Here is a 23259-nt window from a genome sequence, read left to right on the forward strand (position 1 = left end):
CAAGATTTTGGAGTTTTTCTGTGTGAATGAGAAATTTTGCCCATTCATCTAGTAGAGCATTTGTAAAGCACTGATGTTGGACAAGAAAGCCTGGCTCGCAATATCCAGTCACACACAGTCATATTGGAATAGAAAAGGGACATTTGCAAACTGTTTACACAAAGCACAGCATTGTCCAAAATGCCTTGATATGCTGAATCATTAAAGGGATTCCATAGTGCCAGGAAAACAAAGCTGTTTCCCTGGCTCCCATGGGGATGAAGGGTTTAAATCTCCTTCTTTTACTTACCTTAATCCAGCTCTGTCCACGCTCCTCCCCTGCCAACGTCAGCCTGCGGCAATAGCCGCGCTTGCATTAGGATTTTCCCATAGGAAAGCATTTATTAATGCTTTCCTATGGGGAAAAAATCATGCAGAGCGTGAGGACGTCCAGCAACAGATAATGGACCAAAGGTCCATTTCAATTCAGGAAGTTCCTCTAGTGGCTGTCTGGTAGACAGCCATTAGAGGTGGAGTTAACCCTCAGAGGTAATTATTGCAGTTTTGCAGAAACTGCAATAATTACCACTGTAGTGTTAATGTTTATGTTTGACCTGGGACATTTCACCCAGAGCACTTAAATTAGCTGAAGTGGTCTGGGTGCCTATAGTGTCCCTTTAAGATTTCTCTCCTCTTGAAATAAGGGGCTCAACCCTGACAATCAGTCCCATAACATTATTCCTCCTCCACCAAGCATAACAGTTGGCACAATGCAGGTAACATTTTCCTGGCATCCACCAAATTTAGATTCAAGCCCATCAAACTGTCAAATAGAAAAGAGTGATTGATCACTCCACAGAACATGTTTCCACTGCTCCAGAGTTCAGTGGCAATCTAACTTGATCCAACGCTTGGGTGAGGCTTGTATGCAGCTGATCAGCAATGGAAATTCATTCTGTGAAGGTCCTGCCACACAGTATTTGTGCTGAAATTAATGCCAGTGGACGTTTGGAACTTTTCAACTATGGAATCAGTGGAGCATTGATGATATGTTTACGTACCATGTGCCTCAGCATTCAGTGATACGTACCATGTGCTCATTTGTACTAAAAGTTGGAGAAAGCTGGTAGTGCAATGTTTATGTACTATCATTTCTAGCACTGAATATGTATGCAAACTGATTGTGTTCCAATCATAATAAGCAGATAAGGACATAACCAAATTATAACATGTTTACTTACCATCAGTCTCAGTTTCTGAGCTTTCTATATACCCATCAATGTCAATCCCAGCTGTAAGTAAAGGACATAAAAAGTTTACTTTGTTTGCTAAACTAGCATTAACATCTTAAACTACTTGAATGCATTATTTATTTTGAATCTATCAATGCATTCAAGCTATTACTTATATTTAACCCCTTCAGGACGGAGTCAATAGTGCACGTTCTGATCAAAACAAAACGTAAACAAAAACTGGAATTTGAGCTATATGTCTGTTCAACCGTAATTCACCGCTGTCACATTAAGTGCATCCACACTTATTATATATCATTTTGTTCAGGAGAAACATGGCTTTAATTTATCAATAACTATTTATATATGGAACATAATCTATTATGAATAAAATTTAAAAAAATGTGAGAATTTTTTTTTTAATTTGTATTTCCGTCTGCCATTTTAGCTGTGAATGTCATAATACTGTTAGGTTTTACTGCAAACAAATGCACATATTTGTAATCAGCGATGTCTCATGAGTACAACAGTACCCCCCATTAACAGGTTTTATGGTGTTTTGGAAAGTTACAGGGTCAAATATAGAACGTTCCATTTTCAAATTGAAATTTGCCAGATTAGTAATCTTACCTTTGAGACGGTGTGGTAGCCCAGGAAAGAGAATTACCCCCATAATGGCATACCATTTGAAAAAGTAGACAAGCCAAGGTATTGAAAGTGGGGTATGTTTAGTCTTTTTTAGTAGCCACTTAGTCACAAACACTGGCCGAAGTTAGCGTTCATATTTGTTTTTGTGTGAAAAAAGCAAAAAACGAATATTTGGCCAGTGTTTGTGACTAAGTGGCTACTAAGAAAGACTGGACATACCCCACTTGCAATACTTGTCTACTTTTGCAAATGGTATGCCATCATGGGGGTAATTCTCATTCCTGGGCTACCATACGCTCTCAAAGGCATCATAACTAATCTGGCAAATTTCAATGTGAAAAAAATGAAATGCAAGCCTTATATGTGACTCTCTAACTTTCCAAAACACCATAAAACCTGTACATTGGGGGTACTGTTATTCTCGGGAGACTTCACTAAACACAAATATTAGTGTTTTAAAACAGTAAAACATATTATAACAATAATATAGTCCATAAAAGTGCCGTTCGTTTGTAAAAAATGCAAAAAACTTAACTTTTACTTAAAATATCATCGTTGTAATACAATTTACCAGTTTGAAACACTAATATTTGAGTTCAGCGAAGAAAAACAGTACCCCCTATGTACAGGTTTTATGGTGTCTTGGAGAGTTACAGGGTCAAATATAGTGCTTGCGAATTAAATTCTCTGCACTTTCTCTCTGTGTTGTCAGGCATGTCAATCAAATTTTAATTAATCAAATCACATAATTATGTTAAAAGATTACTTAAATATACATGTAGAATTTTAATATATATACATATATATATGTATTTAAATTCTACGTGTATACTAATGTAATCTTTTATGTAATTATATGTATTTATCTATATATATATATATTTGCGGTTATTTGTATTTTATGTATAGATAGATATATATAGAATGTCATTCTAAGTGTATTTTGATACCAATATATATATATATATATATATTATTAACAAAATACAGTTAGAATGAAATTACATATGGATATATAATTTATATTAAATTTTGTTTCAATATTTTATTTATTTATTTTATTATTTTATTTATTTATTATTTTAATTATACGTATATATATATATATATATATATAATATATATATGTAGATCTATTATATATTATATATAATATATATACATATTATTTATATGTAACGTCATTCTAAGTGTATTTTAATACTAATATATATACTTGTATTAGTATTAAAATACACTTTGTATGACGTTACATATATATAATATGTATATATATTATATATATATAATATATATACATATATTATATTTGTGTTAAGGGCTCCTGATAGTACAGAAGATACAAACACTGTTAGGTGTGGGATGGTATTACAAGAGCAAGTCGGTTGTGGTGTGCCGGAACCGACGATGAGGTAGACCTGTAAATAAAGAGGGCCCACCTAGAAGAAATGTAAGAAAAAGGAGTTGATAAAGAGGAGTGGGTGGGAGGGTGATGCAGCGCTGACCTCGGACGGTATGGAGCCAGGTAAGGGGTGTCCCTTAAGTAGGTAGAAGGTGAGTCATACGCCCCTCCCACAATTACAGGCCAAAAGGCCTTAATACTTGTGTTAAGGGCTCCTGATAGTACAGAAGATACAAACACTGTTAGGTGTGGGATGGTATTACAAGAGCAAGTCGGTTGTGGTGTGCCGGAACCGACGATGAGGTAGACCTGTAAATAAAGAGGACAAAAGTAGAAAATCAAAATTTATTACGAAACGAGCAATATACATACTTTAACCAGACATATCTTGAAAGGCATTTCTAACTTCTTGTACTGGGTTAGGTGTGTATCTAGAGTATGCAGAGGACTTCCAGCGCTGTAGTGGCTGCTCCTAAGCGGAAGGAGTGGCCCGAATAGTTATTTGCTTTTAGGCCTAGTTGTGTAAGTCGAAATAGGGGATGTACCAGCGCTAATGTGAAACACCGAAAATTATATATCCCAATTGGGTGTAATAAAATATATTTCAAGCTGCTATAACACCAAAATCTTATCTTTAACAAACGGATAAAAATGTGGGGTGAAGGTGAAGCGCTATATATTGAATAAAATATAAGAAATGGAAATATTGGAGATAAGTGAATATACCTGAAAATCACTTCTTTCTTGCAACCTTAACCTTGATCTAAGATTCCTTAAAAGTATAAACACAAAAAATATCTCATAGTGTAAAACTGTAGTGTACACAATAAAATATATACATAAAGTCTTTCTCACTCACACTTTTTAGAGCCAAAAGATTTTAGCTCAGTTCAAGCGTCTGTAGGGTCCGTAAAGGCGACCCTCTCCCTTCTTGGGAACCTTTGTTCTTCTTTTTCCAATCTAAGATATAGAGTATATATAGTGCAGTACCTTTAGTAAAAATTTTTAAAATGTGAAAAATATAAGGAGGGGTACTCACAAACCTAGAGCCTTCAATCTAGGCTCAATGGGACAGCATATGTGGTTAAGGACCACAATCCTTCTTTCTTGTAGCAGGAATAAATTTTGCCAAATAGTGTCTTAGTAAAAATATATATTTATTGACTATCACTTTAAAAAAGTATATAAAAGTATAAAACAATTTCTATACAAATATCACTATATAGGCAAAATCCAAATAAAGTCCAATAGTTACAGTCTTTTCATATTCCAGGACGCGTTTCGCCAAATAGGCTTCCTCAGCTGGATCGAAAAAAGTCAAAGACTTTTTTCGATCCAGCTGAGGAAGCCTATTTGGCGAAACGCGTCCTGGAATATGAAAAGACTGTAACTATTGGACTTTATTTGGATTTTGCCTATATAGTGATATTTGTATAGAAATTGTTTTATACTTTTATATACTTTTTTAAAGTGATAGTCAATAAATATATATTTTTACTAAGACACTATTTGGCAAAATTTATTCCTGCTACAAGAAAGAAGGATTGTGGTCCTTAACCACATATGCTGTCCCATTGAGCCTAGATTGAAGGCTCTAGGTTTGTGAGTACCCCTCCTTATATTTTTCACATTTTAAAAAATTTTACTAAAGGTACTGCACTATATATACTCTATATCTTAGATTGGAAAAAGAAGAACAAAGGTTCCCAAGAAGGGAGAGGGTCGCCTTTACGGACCCTACAGACGCTTGAACTGAGCTAAAATCTTTTGGCTCTAAAAAGTGTGAGTGAGAAAGACTTTATGTATATATTTTATTGTGTACACTACAGTTTTACACTATGAGATATTTTTTGTGTTTATACTTTTAAGGAATCTTAGATCAAGGTTAAGGTTGCAAGAAAGAAGTGATTTTCAGGTATATTCACTTATCTCCAATATTTCCATTTCTTATATTTTATTCAATATATAGCGCTTCACCTTCACCCCACATTTTTATCTAGTTGTGTAAGTAATGACCTGACGTGGGTCATGAAGGTGGTGGTAGTGAGTACCGAACCTTGTAGACAAAAGTGGTTGAGATGGTGATGCTTGTAAAACCTGGGTATATGTGTCCAGTAATGTGACGGGGCACCACTCGTTGTGGGTAGGATAGTATCTAACCTCTACCGGAGGTGCGTGTTGATTGGTTTTGGAGTGATGCAGAGGCAAGATATAGTAATCCATGTGTTTTGTTAAGTGTGAGTGAAGCAGAATGTGAGTGGACTGGGTTGTGTAGATGGCGGTAAATTCTCTTGGTCTTAAAACCCATGAAAAGCCATATAGATGGCGGTTTTAATAACAAGGTTTGTGTTGTTGGCAAAGGGTTTTAAATCTAGTAGTTTGGATAGATCTTTGAAAATATTGACGTCTATGGGTAGCCTTTGCGCAGTACGTGGGGGTTCGGATCTCTGAATACCCCTAAGGATATTTTTGATCTGGTAGGAGGACATGAAACTTGTGTTGATTGGTTGTAATGTTAACATGTGATGTTGTATGCCTGTTAGATATAGCTTGATTGTGTTGTATGATAATTTGAGTTTGAGGTGGCAAAAAGGAAGCAAAACCCAACAAGGATGTCATAATGAAAGGTTGTGCGATATTGTGTGATGACAGAAATCTTTTGAATAGAAGGAAAGCCCTGTCATAGGTCTTCCGGGTATTGGCGGATAGCGCTAATTGTGACAATGTCCTGCTATGTTGCATTATAGCGTCTAGTCCATGACTAGTTGGTGGAAAGGTGGAGTGGTCGTGGCTGTGCGTGCAGCTGACGGAAGTATTTGTCGAAAAGCCTGTAAATTGAAACAAGACAAATGGTCAGCAGCCGTGTTGTATACACCTGGGACATGCACACAAAACAAGAAAAAATTGTGACACGCGGCCAGCCAGGTGAGTTTCCTCAAGAACCTCATAATGGTCAGTGATTTGGATCGACCTTTGTTTATGATGTGGTGCGTTGCTTGGTTGTCTGAGTAGCAACGTACTGACGAACCTGCCCATAGATGCCCCCATGTCACGGCAGCTGCCACAATGGGATATATCTCAAATAGAGCTGAAGTAGTTGGAAAAACTCTCCAGGTCCTGAACCTCTGGAGGCCAACTACCCCAAAGCCATTCATTCCCGTAAATTACTGCGAAACCTGTGGTAGACCCGCGTCTGACCAGATGGTAGGTGAAGAGTCAGACAATTCAGGGGGAAACATGCTTCTCCCATTCCAGGTGGTTAAAAGTTTCTCCACATAAGTAGGTCTGCCGTGGCCTGGGTATCCAGGGGTAACCTGTGTGCATCATGCTAAACAGTGGGAACATGTTTAGGAGTCGTGAGATGAAAGCCCGGCCTTGGGGTATAATGCGCATGGCAAAATTTAGTGACCCAAGTAGAGATGTAATTCTTGCGGTTGCAAGTACCGAGGTGTAAGTATAGGTTGATGTTGGTAAGAATGTTCTCTATATTGGTGTGTGGCAGGCTGGCTTGCTGGCTGTGGCTGAGTCTAGTATGATTCCTAGGAAAGTGATAACTGTATCTGGTCCTTCGGTTTTGGTGGGGGAAACTGGGACGCCCACCTGTTTAAAAAGACTGATGGTTTCTATGAGGCTACTGGGTGGAGAAATATTCTCTTCGATCAGTAAGAAATCATCCAGTAGTGTATAACTGTAGGGCATCTGGCTACATTTAACAATAATCAGCATAGTGTTTCGGCGAATACGTCGAAAAAGGCCGGACTACTTTTGAACCAAACGTTAAACGTGAGAAAAAATAGTAGTGCCCGGCCCACTTAATGCCATGCAGGTGCCATAGTGTACGGTGGATAGGCAATAATTTGAAAGCATGTGTTATGTCAGTCTTGCTGAGCCGTGCTCCGACACCTGCCTGCATGATAGCCGTAATGGCGTGATTATTGGCAGAGGTGTGAGGTGCAGACAGATCGATGATAAATCTTTGTTTGTGGGAAGATTTCCCTTTATATCCGTTAAGTATTGCTTAGGGTACATTTTAATTGGACACATAGTTTTCGCCTGTGCTCTAAAGCATGTTTGAACATATATGCAATAACCTACATCCACTGTAATTACATGCACAGACATTGAAATTATTACATATTTGGGATTTTCCCAAAAACTTGATAGGACGACCCAGTTTATCTTTGGGCGTTTCCTCTGCTGAACCAGCGGAACCAGTGCCCTGTGAGGTAGTAGGTTCGTTTGCAGTGGTAGGACAAAATTGGCAGTATGGCCATGGAGGAGCAGTATGCACGGGCCGGTGTTCTCAAACCTGCAAAGTGTCTGCAGAAAATGACAGTATCAATCTCGCTCCAGTTGGACCTTGTCCCGTACTGTGAGAATGCGCCAGACACTTTGGAAAAATCCTAGGGGATGTACTGGCAGGCTAATTATGCCGGGTAAGGCGAAACCATTAATCTTGTTCTTTGGTGACAGGTGAGGCCCTGCTAGTTGCCAAGTGGCTATGAGAGGCTCTGTCTATGAGTTGGCGCGAGGGGTTATTGAGGCCACCCGTCGTAGTGGCAGGAATCGTAGGCCTCTCGGTGATAGTAAAAGAAAACAGGGGGAGGGAGTGACAGGTGAGGCCCTCTCTATAAATATTGCGAGGCGGCTAACTCACGTGTGGCCCGATGGCGTTTGCCTCCGAGACTTGGAGGCGGGGTGTTGGCCTCGCGGACCACTAAACGATAGGCAGAAATGCCAAGAAGGGAGATACCTATTTGGGCCTATACCCCTAACTTGCCAGTACTCTATGGCCTAGAAGAATGAAACGTATGTGAACTACAGCGTGAGCAGGCTTACGTACCTGGTAGTATGTATAAAGTTTTGAGAATCGACAGGTATGAAAACCTGGATAAACCTAAAAAGGGATAGAGTGAGAATGGATCCCGTGAGACCTGTGTAATCTGTATAGGCTGGGATTATGGCTTCTAGCAGTATGTGTGGGAGGTGTAAAAGTCTATGAGTAGGATAGTGACATGACTGCCCATGCTTGGTGACAAGCGTTATGCTGAGTCCGATACCTGGCAGCAGGGGATTGGCCGTGTAATGTGTATATATGGAAGGTGATCAGATGATATGCATGTCACTAAACTGATCTGGGAATGTAAGGGACTTTTAATGTGAAAATGACAATATGCAGAATCATAAATGTTGCTGTAAAGTGACGTATGAATGTAAGAACCAGAACGTGTGATTCAAAACCGAAAGTCTTGTGAGACGTATATGCCGTGTTCTTGAATACTCGTGTTACGTCGTCTGAGTGTGTCAAGAAAAGGCCTGAGTTTGTAAATGCCATGTGAAATTATGTGAAATGACAATCTATGCAGAAAATGTTGTGACGTATGAGAGGTTGAACCAAGCGTGTGATTCAACCCGAAACCCTCTGTGGAAGGTAGGACCGTGTTCTTATATACTCGTGGTATTGCGTATGAGTATGATAAGAAATGGCCTGAATAGTTAGTGCCATGTAATCGTAGTGTACATGGTTGTAATAACATCTCCATTATACTCTTAGAAAATAGGACTGTGTCCTTGAGCTTGTGGTATGTGTACGAGCATGACAGAAAAAGGAGCCGTAATGTAGGCTAACCATAACTGTTGTATAACAGGATGTTATACTAATATATCCTAATTTAATAATATATCTGAGCCCTCACTTAAGTATAATTTATAACACATGAATAGGGAGGATATGCTTAAACATCATATGTATATAAAATACAGTCTGTGTGTGTGTGTGTGTATGTATAAAATAGATGAAGTATCAATATGAAAATATATATACAGAGGTACTTAATAAAAGACTAAAATTAAACTTATTTACCAGGATAATTGCCAAGTACAGAAAATTTTATAAGGATAAATAGAAACATGGTAACATACTGTGAATACTGAATAAGGATGCATACGATTGCTACATACACGGTACATAGGTTTCCGGAAACCAGAGGGTTAATTCGCCTGTGACTTGGCCGTAAAGCGTGCGGCCGTAAAGTAAGGCCGTGAAAAATCGTGACGCCGTGGGAAGTGATCCGGGCGACGGACTTACGTTTTTGAAGACCTGAGGACTCAATCAACAATGAAGACCGGGTTTTTGTGCGTGGCTGGCCGGGAGGAAAGACCTGAAAGGAGTTCCTGGACACCGCTAACACCAACGAAACGCAGAGTTTCCCCGAAAGCAAGATGGCGCCGTCCGTGAACCGGAAGTGGATTCAGGATGCAGCGCTGACCTCGGACGGTATGGAGCCAGGTAAGGGGTGTCCCTTAAGTAGGTAGAAGGTGAGTCATACGCCCCTCCCACAATTACAGGCCAAAAGGCCTTAATACATATAAAAATGCATTTAATTTATTTTATAATATGTTTAATATTTTTTTTTTACACTACCTACCAGCAGGGGGACTGTCTGATATTTCAGACAGCCCCCCTGCTGGCAGATCCACAGCCAGCTATAGGGGGCCATGTGATCGCTCTTTGAGAGCGATCACATGGCCCCCGGGGGCCTCATTTGCCGGAGGGGGGCTGCCTGGGCTGTCTGGCAGCCCCCCAGAAGAGGATCGCGGCGGAGGTGAGTAGTTGCTGGCTCCTGGGGGCTGCAGCCGTTACGGCGTTCCATGCCTCCTCAACGGCTTTAAAGCCCATTTAAAGTGCGACGGCATGGAACGCCGTAACGGCGTTAAGGGGTTAAAAGAAGAAACACTACCACAACAAGAGGTCATAGTCTTAAATTAGAGGGGCAAAAGTTAAAAAATAATATCAGAAAGTATTACTTTACTGAGAGGGTAGTAGATGCATGGAATAGCCTTCCAGCTGGAGTGGTATTTATTTGGAGCTGTAAATGTACTATTTTGTATCGTATGTGATGATTATATAGTAATATATAATAGACTAGTATATAGACTAGGTTTTTTGCCTTCTTTTTGATCAACAGCACAAACATATGTGAGGAAGGCAGAACTTGATGGACGCAAGTCTCTTTTCAGCTATGTAACTATGTAATTAGGCTAAAATTAAGAGGGAGTGTAGGAGTAGCAAAACTGAACATCGTAATATAAACATGATATTTGAACATCTGTGTAAATATTGCACAATTGTAGTTTAACTTCTTTAGTTAAACGTAAGATTTACATGCCTTGTAATCAAAGTCTGGTTTTAAGAAATGGTGGAAGGAATTGCATATGCAGATGATAAACATATATATATAAAATAAAACTGTTTTAATAATTGAACCAACTGGTGACTTTTCCAATAATGCCTGGGTATACTGTAAAAGATAGCTAAAATGCCTAACTTTGTAAGTGTTTATCAGAAGAAGTGGGTAAAACATATGTGATACTCTAGTAGTAGCGATTAGGGATGTGCATGGGCAAAAAAATTTGGTTTGGTTCGGAAAATTGGGTAAGTAAAAAAAATTGCCTGCTTTGGCAATTCGGACCAACGGCATTCGGTTCGGCACTTCAGCAAATTTGGAACTTTTGCGATTCTGACCCTAACCCTAACCCTAACCACTTGTTTTTCCGCTTTTCAGAAATCTGAAGGACTTCGGCAATTCGGAACTTCGGGACTACGGTTCGGTTCGGCACTTCGGAAATTCGGCACGTCGGCTATTCGAACTTCAGACATTCGGAAGCATCCGAATGTCCGAATTCCATGAAATTCATCCGAATGTACATTCGAAACAAAATGAATTGCACATTTCTAGTAGCCATACACTGATCAGCCACAAAATTAAAACCACCTGCCTAATATCTTTTCTCTCCAAATCATGTTGCCAAAACAGCTCTTATGCATCAAGGCATGGACTCCACAAGACCTCTGAACGTGTCCTGTGATATCTGGCAGCAATACATTAGCAGGAGATCCTATAAGTCCTGCAATTTGTGAGGTGGGGCCTTCATGGACTGGATTTGTTGTTCCAGCACATATTCCAATCAGATTAAGACATGGGGAAGTTGGAGGTCCAGGCAACACCTTGAAATCTTTGCCCCTCAAATCATTCCTGTACAATTTCTGCAGTGTGGCAGGGTGCATTATCCTCCTGAAAGAGGTCACTGCCATCAGGAACACCATTGCCATGAAGAGATGCTCGTGGTCTACAACAATCTCTAGGTAGGTGGTAGGTGTCAAATAATATGCACATGACTGCCAGGACCCAAGGGTTCCCAGCTGAACATTGTCCAGAGCATAACACTGGCTCCACCAGTCAACCTTCTTCCTATAGTGCATCTTGCTGCCCTCTCTTCCACACATAAACAACGCACCTGGTCATCCACCTGATCTAAAGGAAAATGTTATTCATCCGGCCAGTCAACTTAATTCCATTGTTTTACGATCCAGTTCTGATGCTCACATCCCTATTGAAGGTGCTTTTCGGCGGTCAGCAAGGGTCGCCGTGGGCACTTTGGCTGGTCTATGGCCACACAGACCCATATGCAGCAAACTGCACTTTGTCTTCTGACACTTTTCTATCAGGGCCAGTATTCTTTTTTTAAGCAATTTGAGCTACTGTAGCACAGTTGGGCTAGCCTTTCCTCCCCAATGCATCAATGTCCTTGGTCCCCTATTGTTCTCAATCTACACTGCCTTCCTTGGTAAACTCATCAGCTCCTTCGCCTTCCAGTATCATATGCAGATGACACGCAAATGTATCTGTCCTCCCGTGATTTCTCACCACCCCTCTTGACTCATGTCTCTGACTGCCTGTCTGCGAATTTCAACTGGATGGCTGCTCATTTCCTTAAACTGAACCTGTCCAAAACATAACTTCTGGTCTTCCCTCCCACATGTGTTGCTACTCCCTTGTCTGTGTCCCTCCAAGTCAATGGCGCTACCATCTGCTCTACCTCTAAGGCTCGCTGCCTAGGTGTTCTCTTTGACTCCGACCTCTCCTTTACCCCTCATGTCCAATCAATCACCAAATCCTGCCACTTCATCTCAAAAACATTGTGCGCATCTGACCCTATTTAACGCCTGATACGGCAAAGTTGCTTGTCCATGCTGCTGTCCTCTCTCGCCTTGACTACTGTAATCCACTTCTCGGTGGTCTTACGTGTTCCCAACTTGCCCCGTTACAGTCTATAATGAATACGGCAGCGAGGCTCATCTTTATGTCCGCTCGTACCTCCCATGCTTCCCCCTTTTGTCAGTCCCTCGTCTGGCTTCCCGTAAGATATAGGGCTCAATTTAAGATTCTGACACTTACATACAAATCTCTATACAATGCTGCTCCCACCTATTTATCCTAACTAATACACAAATATGTCCAATTTAGCCCCCTACGCTCTGCTGGAAGCCTACGTCTAACCACATACGTACTCCTACCTCTGATGCTCATTTTAAAGACTTCTCGAGGCCTGCACCATTCCTATGGAACACCCTTCCCCTCTCCGTTAGACTCTCACCCAGTCTCCACTCCTTCAAAAAAACTTTAAAAACTTACTTTTTTAGGAAAGCATATCAAATAAACTGTGAACAGCTTTCCCTCCCCGCACCCTGATTCCTTGCCTGAAACTGTCATCAAAACAAAACACTAAGCCCTCAATGAATACTATCCCGGCAACCTACTTTTCTACCCCACTCTTACCTTTTTTGTCACTATACTCCACTCCCTCTAGCATGTAAGCTCATTGAGCAGGGTCCTCAATCACTCTGTTCCTGTGCGTCAAACTTGTCTGGTTACAAATACATGTCTGTTAGTCCACCCATTGTACAGAGCTACGGAACTTGTTGGCACTATATAAATAATAATAATAATAATAATAATGAGCCTTAGGCGACAATGACCCTGATGCTGTATCTCTCTATCTCTGTTTTGTCATTGATTCCACAATATATCTGTCTGAATATTTTTCAGAAAATAAATGATAATCCAGTAATTTAAGGGAAATCCAAAGTGAGCAAATTTATTGGAGCAGACGAAAGCATTGTTTCAGACCACAACAGAGCCCTGTTGCTTTCATCAGCTCCAATAAACCTGCTCACTTTGGATTTATTTTAAGTGCCTTTATTTTCTTCAAATTACATTGTGAGGACTGGCCAATTGTAAACAAAGACATTAGTGATAATATGGAAGCCTTAATGGTTGGATATGTATATAGAGGAAAATAATAGAAATGTAATAACAGTTACCAATCTCTAAATTAGGTGGATGTAAATATGATGAAGATATGCATTTATGATGAAGTGTTCAAATGCTTACAAATAAAGTGGTGACGTTGGATCAAGTTGTAGTTAAAGGAACACAAGCCTTAATAGAATATCCACACGATTGACATGTGTCTGGAGTCATGAACAAAGTTGTGGTCCAGGCACTCAAGGGTCAATTATGCAGCAGATTTGTTTGGAAAAAGTGCAATGTTTCGATTTTCTCAAGCTAACACTAAAGTGTACCAGTACAGGTTATATAGGGTATACAATTACACAATAAATGAATACATAATTATAAAGAGATGTTTTACAAATCCTATATCAAACAAAACAATCATCTATTAAATCAACAAACAAGTGCACTCTCCAATTTTACCCAACCAGGAGTAATTGATAAAAAAAGAGACCAATACTGGTAGCACCTGGATCTCAGTTAGAGTATGGTATTCCCTTTGTTTTTGATATGTTTGGAGCCATTTCCATAACAGATTCACCCCTTGAAGAGCCGCTCACTGGCGAAACGCGCGTCGGGGCTCCATCGTGTAGCTTTATTTACAAGTTGCGTTAGATTATTTAGATTTATTCATCGTACTTAGCATCAGACTATCTCACAGAAATCTGCTAACGTTCTTCCAGCTTTAGAAAGTCTTTTCAGCCTAGCAACCTGTAACGATATCAATTTAGATTTAGGCTTTGGCAGTGATCTTTAGCTCAGCCACGGTTAGGGAAACAGAGGACATTCCTTCCACTAACTTAGCCTCATCGTATATTTATTATAGCTACACTATTATCAGCTAGTCCAGGACAGATCAGCAAACTACTCTGACAGGGTTATTTCTTTGCTGTCTTCACCTGAGTATTTGTACTACCCTGGGCTACTATTTTATTTAGTTTATTATTTTCTCCAGGTTATTTGTTTAGGTCTGTGAATTATGCTGCAACCCCTAGTCACTGTTTAGACATTCTGGGCCGCTTTTGCACTGGTTTGAGTCAGACTCAACGTTAACCTTGGTATTACTATTGTCTCAGCTTGACACTCCACGATATCGTTATTTTAGAACAGATATCCTCTCTCTTTCCTTTTGATAAATTAGACACTCTGTTTTGATGACTACTGTCACAGTCAAAAAGTGACTTTGTTTCATCTTTCAGTTTAACAGTGTAGAGTATTCTTGTACATTTGGAATCAGATACTACTATCTCTGTTTCTATTTACCAGTATAGCAGGGACAATATTAACTGTACCTTTATTTATATTTTTTTCTTTTTGCACCCTCTTTGTTCTCCCTCTCTTCTCTGATTAGGTTTATGTAGTGTTTAATATATGTATTTGTCCAGAGCCAGGTATTTTTCCAGCTCTTCTTAAGTTTTGAATCTATTAAAAGTTATTTTTTATATATTTTGGTCACTGGACAGCTCAGTTTCTTCTTGTTTGCTATTTAGTTCGATGGGTTAACCCCTACTATTTCTGTCCAGCAATCTTATCTACTGCTTCATCAAATCTCTCTTTTTTATCTTTAATGTCCAAGGAGGCAGGAAAATCTGCCTAGGAACCAAGAGGTCTTTATCGGTTTTATTATATGTGAAACTGTCAGGGCTGGGTGTGTTAGAGTTATTCATGGATTTAATAGGTTGAAATATTTCCAGATCAGTAATCTCTACATTGAGAGTTTCAAGTTCTGAAGCAGAAAGTTGAAGTAGTTGTCTGTCAGAAAAAAATAAAGGTTATGTTGGATGTAGTCATGTTGTCATCATAAAGAGTACTGTAGACGTCAGAGAAAGATTCTGCAATCTGTTGCAGATGGTATGTAGTGGTGCCCACATAATTTAATATTTTTTACTGTCAGGGGCGGACTGAGAACCCTCAGGGCCCCCGGGCAAAATAAAGGCTGTGGGCTTGCTGGTTACTGCCGGCAGGCTGTGGGCTTGCTGGCTACTGCCGGCAGGCTGTGGGCTTGCTGGCTGTGGCTGGCAGGCTGTTGGCTTGCTGGCTGCGGCTGGCAGGCTGTTGGCTTGCTGGCTGTGGCTTGCTGGCTGCGGTTGGCAGGCTGCGGGCTTGCTGGCTGTAAGCCTAACTGGTGGCCTGTGGGCTGGCTGGCCGGCCTGTGGGCTGGCTGGCTGGCCAGCCTGTGGGCTGGCTGGCTTGCTGGCTACTGGGGCACTTGTAGATTATTTAAAGAAATAATCCATGCACAATAACCACTACTGCTCTGTGTAGTCGTTATGGTGCCAGGAGGGCCGGACCCCCCTTTCAGAGTAAGTAGTCAAACCGTTTAAGAACAGTTTGACAACTTACCTGGGGTCTGCTGGGATATGAGGCTGTAGTAGGGTATAGGAGCAGTGGTGCAATGTGTAAGGGGTGCAGTGTGTGTGAAAGGTTCAGTGTGTGTGAGGGGGTGTAGTGTGTGAATGTGTAGGGTGTGTGGGGCAATGTGTGTATGAGGGGGCTGTGTATGTTTGTGGCAATGTTAGTATGGGGGCTGTGTGTGTATGGGTGGGCAGTGTATGTGTGTGTGTGGCAATGTGTGTAAATGTGTATGGTGTGTGGGGGTGTATGGTTGGCAGTGTGTGAATGTGTATGGTGTGTGGGGGCAGTGTGTTTATGGGGCTAGAGTTCACTCTCACCACTGCGACCACCAGGAATCCCTGGTGGTCACAGTGTTGAGAGTGAACTCTAGCCCGTAGCTCCAGGGCTAGAGTTTACTCTCGCAAGAGCCGTAACGTTGCCGTGGTAACCGCGGCAACGATCTGTGCTCGTGAAAGAAGGACCCAGAGGAGCTGCAGGCTGAGCTCCCGGGTCCTCTCTTTCTCCCTCCCCTGCCGGCTGCCCGCACGGTGCCTGCGGACAGGGGAGGGGGCAATTGCCCTCCTCTTACTCCCCCCCTCCCCCTCTTCTTACTCCCCCCTCACTCTCTTCTTACCCCCTTCTTACTCTCCCCCTCTTCTTGCCCCCTCCCCCTCTTCTTACTCCCACCTCTTCTTACTCCTCCCTCTTCTTACTCCCCTCCCCCCTCTTCTTACCCCCGCCCCCCCTCTTCTTACCCCCTCCCTCTCTTCTTACCCCCCTTCCTCTCTCTTCTTACCCCCTCCCTCTCTTCTCCTAACCCCCCTCTCTCTTCTTACGCCCCTCCCTCTCTCTTCCTACCCCCCTCCCTCTCTCTTCTTTCCCCCCTTCCTCTCTCTTCTTACCCCCCTCCCTTTCTCTTCTTACCCCCTCCCTTTCTCTTCTTACCCCCTCCCTTTCTCTTCTTACCCCCTCCCTTTCTCTTCTTACCCCCTCCCTTTCTCTTCTCCCCCTCACCCTCTCTCTTCTTACCCCCCTCCCTCTCTCTTCTTACCCCCTCCCTCTTCTTAACCCCCTCCCTCTCTTTTCTTACCCCCCCTCCCTCTCTTTTCTTACCCCCCTCCCCTCCCTCTCTGTTCATTCCCCCCTGTTCATTTCCCCCCTCCCTGTTCATTCCCCCCTCCCTATTTATTCCCCCCTCCCTGTTTATTTCCCCCCTCCCTGTTCATTCCCCCCCTCTCTGTTCATCCCCCCTCTCTGTTCATCCCCCCCTCTCTGTTCATTCCCCCCTCTCTGTTCATCCCCCTCTCTGTTCATCCCCCCTCTCTGTTCATCCCCCCCTCTCTGTTCATTCCCCCCTCTCTGTTCATCCCCCTCTCTGTTCATTCCCCCCCCCCTCTGTTCACCCCCTCCCTCTCTGTTCATTCCCCCCTCCCTGTTCATTTCCCTCCCTCTCTGTTCATTCCCCCCCCCACCCCCTCCCTCTCTGTTCATTCCCCCCTCCCTCTCTGTTTATTTATTTATTTATTATTGCTATTTATAAAGCGCACACAGATTCCGCAGCGCTGTACAATTAGTTGAGAAACGTACAATATACACATACAAATACAAGAGGTAAGAGAGCCCTGCCCGTAAGCTGATATCTAGCCATTGGAGCTCTTTTATACAAAGTGCTTGGCTAGATGGCCCGTGAGCTTACAATCTAAAGGAAACCATGGGGATTTGAGACAAGAGGTAGCAGGGGAAGTTTGGAGGTGATGGCTGAAAGAGTTAACAGAGAGAAGCTATTGGTAAGATGTTAGGGGAAGGAAGAGGTAATTGGGTGAGAATCCCAAACAGCTGTTCATTCCCCCGCTCCCTCTCTGTTCATTCCCCCCACCCCCTTCCCTCTCTGTTCATTCCCCCCACCGCCTCCCTCTCTGTTCATTTCCCCCCCCCACCCCCTCCCTCTCTGTTCATTTTCCCCCCCACCCCCTCCCTCTCTGTTCTTACCCACCCCTCCTCTGTAGTGTGGCCGAGCTGCTGTGCGGTCCGGTGCCCGGCCGGAGTGATAGGAAGGTGCACACTGAGCACCTTCCTATCACTCCGGCCGGGCACACGGACCGCACAGCAACCCGGCCACGCTACAGAGGAGGGGAGGTAAGAAGCTGCAGCCGCCTGAGCGCTCTTAAGAGAGCGCTCAGGCGGCTGCAGCATTTAAAGGGGCTGCGGGCCCCCTGATGGCGGGCCCCCCTCCCGGCCGGGCCCTCGGACCATGTCTGAAGTGCCCGACCGGTCAGTCCGCCCCTGTTTACTGTGTTCCTTCATTTCACCATCATGGTGTCAGTATTTAAAAATTATTTCAGGGTCAGCCACAGAGCAGCATACATCACATCTTTTGACAACAGAAGGCCAAGGTGAAGATGGGTACTGCAAATGTCCATCAGTAGGGCCTGAACAGCAGTCTGTTTGCTCAAGTTTCAAGATCAAAACAGAGTTTGTGAGCTGGCAGTGAAGGTAATTGTGTCCTTTTTACCTACGTATTGCTAAAGACAACCAGGATTAGTTCCTGACTGTCAGATGGAGGATCAAATGCATCAAACAAAGAACCTTCCTTCAGCATTCTTTAGAAGGGTTTGTAACCATTAGGAGGATAATAATGAGTAGCCAAATCAATGTAGTCCACAAAAGGGCCCAGGGCTGAATATAAATACAGTAAAATATTCTTATATTGTATATTGACACATATATACATGGGCCATGACTGTATAAGAACTGGTTATAATGCATTAATTAATTGTATTCTAGGATATATACTACCTAGATTCTGAATACTCATTCCCATTGGGTCCCCAGTGAGTACACTATAGGTTTGTCTATCATTTAAGATTGTCTCTGCAATATGAATGTAGTGTTTTCTATTCAGAGAATTATATTGCCCCCCTTGTTGGCGGGTTTTATGAGATTGGCCAATATTTAAGGCTAAGGCGCAATTGTTCATCTCTAGAAGATTTCAAAGACAAGTTTATTCAACTTAGACAAAGATTTAATAGGTGTCTAAAAAGAGCCTATCAGAGAGTACTACTCAGTGAAAGGGGCACACTCCTTTGTGATAAAAAAAAAGTTTGGAAACTCCGAAACAAATAATATGTGTGGCAAATTATGATTCAGGTTGGGAAGCAGCCAGGATGGTGATGGATCAGTTCTGGCCTCTCCTGACCCAAGACCCTCATCTATCCAAAGATATTTAGCCAAAAGCTTCCTTAACAGCTAAAAGGGGTAAAAACCTCAAAGATATGTTGGTGCCTAGTCACCTATTGACACAAAGTGTAAAAGAAAACTGGATCTCTGTAGTGGGTACTTACCAGTGTGGTCACTGTGTGGCATGTCGATATATCCAAAAAGGGTCAAAGACAATCACATACTCTATGAACAAACTCAAAATTCCTGTCAAGCTATTTTTAACTGCAATACTTCAGGAGTTATATACCTTCTAACTTGTGAGTGCAGACATAAATATGTGGAAAGGAGGATTATAGAACATGTCCACTCTGTAATTTCCTTCAAAGACACCCCAGTGATGAGGCATGTGAGGGTGTATCATAGAGATTCTCTAAGTTCTCAGGTATAGAAAGAGTATGTCTGGGTAGGAGGGGAGGTGACCATGATTTAGCCCTCAAAAAAAGAGAATGCTTCTGGATTTATAAATTGAACACTCTGACACCCCAGGGCCTCAATGAGGGTTTCATGTTCTCCCCTCATATTGTCAGCTAAATACGTTACTTGACTCATGTATGATTTATGGGATAGATTATATATATATTTTTTTCGTTATATATATATATATATATATATAGTTTTTCTGTTTTGTATATAGTTTATATGTACTCATGCGAACGGACGTTTTATACACCAAGGGTGTTCTTTTGGTTTTGTTTTTGGTTTTGTATTTTCTCATGAGGGATCCCTATTAGATACTATAATCCCTTCTTCTGCTAACATTATTGAGCATTCAGAACCTAGGAAGTATATATCCTAGAATACAACTTGTGACGGAATGCCTGAAACCCCGACCGGGCACCTCCGTCAATTGCTGCTTCCTAGTAATCCTGGAGTACCATAAGCACCGCACCGGACACAATAACCACCGTAAACCCCACAAACCACCGTAGCTTGCTTGGTGTCTTGCTGTCCTCCACCCACCCTGGACCCAAGACCAGGATCCATCTTCCAGTGGGTAGACCTCTCCTAATCCAGAGAGCAAAGCAGGCTGCCCTTACAAAAGCAATCATTGTACACCAAGGGAGTATAGTGATTATAGCAATCCCCAGAGTTAATAAAGCTCTCCATTCCCCCAAACATGAGCCTAGACTTTATGAAGGGTTAAACAAATCTGTTTAATGGCAGTCACAACTGACCTTATATGCAGGTCACCATGCAAGGGGCACTTCCCCCTGGAACTGAGAGCAGACTACAGTAAAAACATACACACGATTACATTGGCTCTCAGGTCCAGGACACTCCCATACAAAATAGTTCAATCACTCCACTGTGCCTGGGAGATAATTGAGTCAGCACTGTATTAAACTCAGTTATCTCAGGCACAGAAAACTTACATTTTTACAAAACCCCCAAAATACCTTTAAACATGCAAAATCTCCACAAAAGTTACATTCCCTGATAATCCCGATCTGGGTGACCAACATATCCAAAAATCACCCAGATTGGTCCAGGTGTTCAGGAATGTCATGGAAGTCATAATTCCATGCCCCCCAAGCCCCCACAGCATGTTGCCCCATTACACCAGAGGAATACCCAGGTGCAGTAATTGTTTGTTGTGGGTGGGCTGTTCTTGTACCTGTTTGTTGTGGGTGGGCTACTCTGGTACTTGCTTATTGTGGGTGGGTGGATCGACTAACTTAGGCACTGACCGACAGAAGGTCAGGTGCCTGGTTAGTCTGCCCCCCAAAGGGGAGATGTGTGACGAAGTCCCCTTTGCCACTTGGTCCTGGAGAGGCCTGCTTGCCAGCCTCTTGCCCTGTGACTATGACCCTGGGGTGTATGGCCCTTTTAACCCCTTAAGGACACATGACATGTGTGACATGTCATGATTCCCTTTTATTCCAGAAGTTTGGTCCTTAAGGGGTTAAAACATTGTTTGGGGGGGCGGGGCCTGACTGCAGAGGGGAGCAGACGCATGTCGCTGCTGCTCCCGCTAATCAACTCGCCTAAAGCCGATTATCGATCACCGGAGGCAGTAAACTGGAATCCCGGTGCTCCCAAGCGTTAGGGGACATCGAGACCAACATGATGACACCACGCAAGTGGTTCTGTGTTCCGGACCCGACCCACGCAAGTTTGCGGCCTACAAGCATGGTAGCGGTGGGAGAGACGGCCGCTCCCCCACTGCAGACACACACGGCGAGGCAAAGCTGGAAACCCCGTTCCCCCCCCTATGGACCGGCGGGGGTTATCCCGGTCCCCACCAAAGCGACACACATGGCTATGCGGAAGGCATCTGCCCACTCGGGCTTGGGCTCCGGACGCACCGGACCTAGCAACTCTGCAGAAGTCCCTAGCCTTATAATTCCTGAAACCGCACAAGCCACAAGCCTGGATTTAATATTCCAACAATTCATGGAAAAGTTGGACAGAATCTTTGCAGCACCCCGAGTACACAACGTAGGTACAGAATGTGGGCCGGGGAAACAGGGACGGACAGGGCCTACTACGGGCACCATATACCCTTCAGCGCTATAATCTAGCACCGACCACCCTCCCGGGCCGGGGGTCACCAGGAGGCTAACTCCACAGCATCAGCCACATCGCCGGAAGCCTAACCGCCGCTGGCGGCGACGAACCACCGGGGCTATCCGAAGCGCCCTCACAGGGAAGAACTCGGCCCCTTGTGGCACCCGAGTTCGTGGAACCAGGATGCAGACCCCACACGGAACCCGGGGCCAAGGGGGGACCCGACCGCCCCCACACCCCCCCGCACTCAACGCACACAGCCCCTCACCGGCAGCAGACACGGATGGAGGTTCTCGTCGGGAACTGCCGGAGAGGGCGACTCACCAAGGCATCATTCCGACCACGATACCTGGCCCGTCCAGCCAGCACTCAGAGCCGGCATAGGCTGAGCATACCGAACTGTATGTACGATACTCCTGCTAACCTCACAGTGGAGGCAAGACTGGACTCTGTCGGACAATATATCATTTAACAACTCGTTAGCAGTATAGTGCTTAAGCATGCAGTATTTACCTTCCTTTGAATATTACTAACAGATACTCACTGCTCACAATGCTAATGAGTCTTAAGCTCCCGTTTGCCAGTATATAATACCTAGACTAGACCTCCAGCTAAGACTAACTAAATTTGTATACCAATAATACTTCTAGTATATAGCCTGTTCCATCTGTTAAATGTCGCATGCGACCGCAACAGCTTTAGGTCATCTTTTCTATTTGTTCAGCTTGAATGTCTAGGCCTCTCCTTATACTTTGTCGATGTACATAAATTTGTGTAGCAGTGTTCCATGCCTGATCAGCCTGACACCAGCTCAGAATACCTGTTTAGCCAGGTCGTGGGCCCCATAGCCTGTTTATCTCTCTGTTATTTCCATGCCACACTAAGCATAGATTGTATACCGTATGTTAATCATCAGTTATACGCTTGTTTCTTTTACTTTATCGCTGACGGTATCACCGTATAGTCTAAAGCTACCTTTCTCGTTACTACTTTACGCAGGATCTTAACTATTTGGAAAGCGTACTTAATAAAAAATAATGAGGCTCTCAATCGTAGGAGATGTACTACTGTGTTACAATGATCCCACTATGTACTTTTACTATGCATCCCCTCCTCTTCATTCTGTATCCCATTTCACCCCTGCCTCAATAAAAGAAAGATTGACAAAAAAAACAAAAAACATTGTTTGGGCATATTGGATTTTATTGTACTTTTTCTGCCCCTTTAAATTGTGTTGGAGCAAGTTTGCAACTTTAAATTGGCACTTCGTATACAGCCGAAGTGCAGAAGTAGTCGAAGTGGCCGGCATTCGACAAACGAACACGTGGCGGCGGCCATTTTAATTCAGCTGAAGTTTTACCTTCTCCAGATTTCAACTCATTCGACAATTTGAACGCTGTTCGACAGTTCGAACGGTTGCCATTCGCCTATTTGAACTATAGTTAACAGGGGAAATAGACCAGCCGCACAGCCTGATTTTCTGGAACTGTTTTAGGCATGAAAATGTGCATGCGGTTGGTCAAAATATGACTTCCAGCTATCTCCCGAACCACTGGACCAATTCTCACGAATTTTGGATATGTTGTTCCCATAGATATGCTGGTTATAAAAATGTAAGTTTATTAAGATTGGATGTATATTTTTAAAGTTATAAGAATTGTATAAAACTGTATTTTCCTGCCTGTGATAATTACATTAACCCATTGTGTACAGTAATTATATCAAAGGCAGAGGGGAGGATTTTGCTGGAATGAATGGGAGTGATTAACTGTATTGTACATTGTTGATTGGCTGTTCCACA

At 42.8% G+C, this 23259-nt stretch overlaps 1 protein-coding gene across 1 annotated transcript in view; it reads right to left on the bottom strand.

Annotated features, from left to right (window-relative positions):
• The window catches only part of LOC134612181 (transmembrane channel-like protein 2-B), a 167218-nt gene that overhangs the window by 139506 nt on the left and 4453 nt on the right, over positions 1–23259 (bottom strand). Inside the window, exon 2 of the mRNA XM_063456537.1 lies at positions 1221–1271. Within this exon, the coding sequence (XP_063312607.1) occupies positions 1221–1271 (51 nt within the window). The remainder of the gene's footprint in view (positions 1–1220; positions 1272–23259) is intronic.

The sequence above is a fragment of the Pelobates fuscus genome, chromosome 5 (genome assembly GCF_036172605.1).
Source record: "Pelobates fuscus isolate aPelFus1 chromosome 5, aPelFus1.pri, whole genome shotgun sequence".
In the NCBI taxonomy this organism is placed as follows: Eukaryota; Metazoa; Chordata; class Amphibia; order Anura; family Pelobatidae; genus Pelobates; species Pelobates fuscus.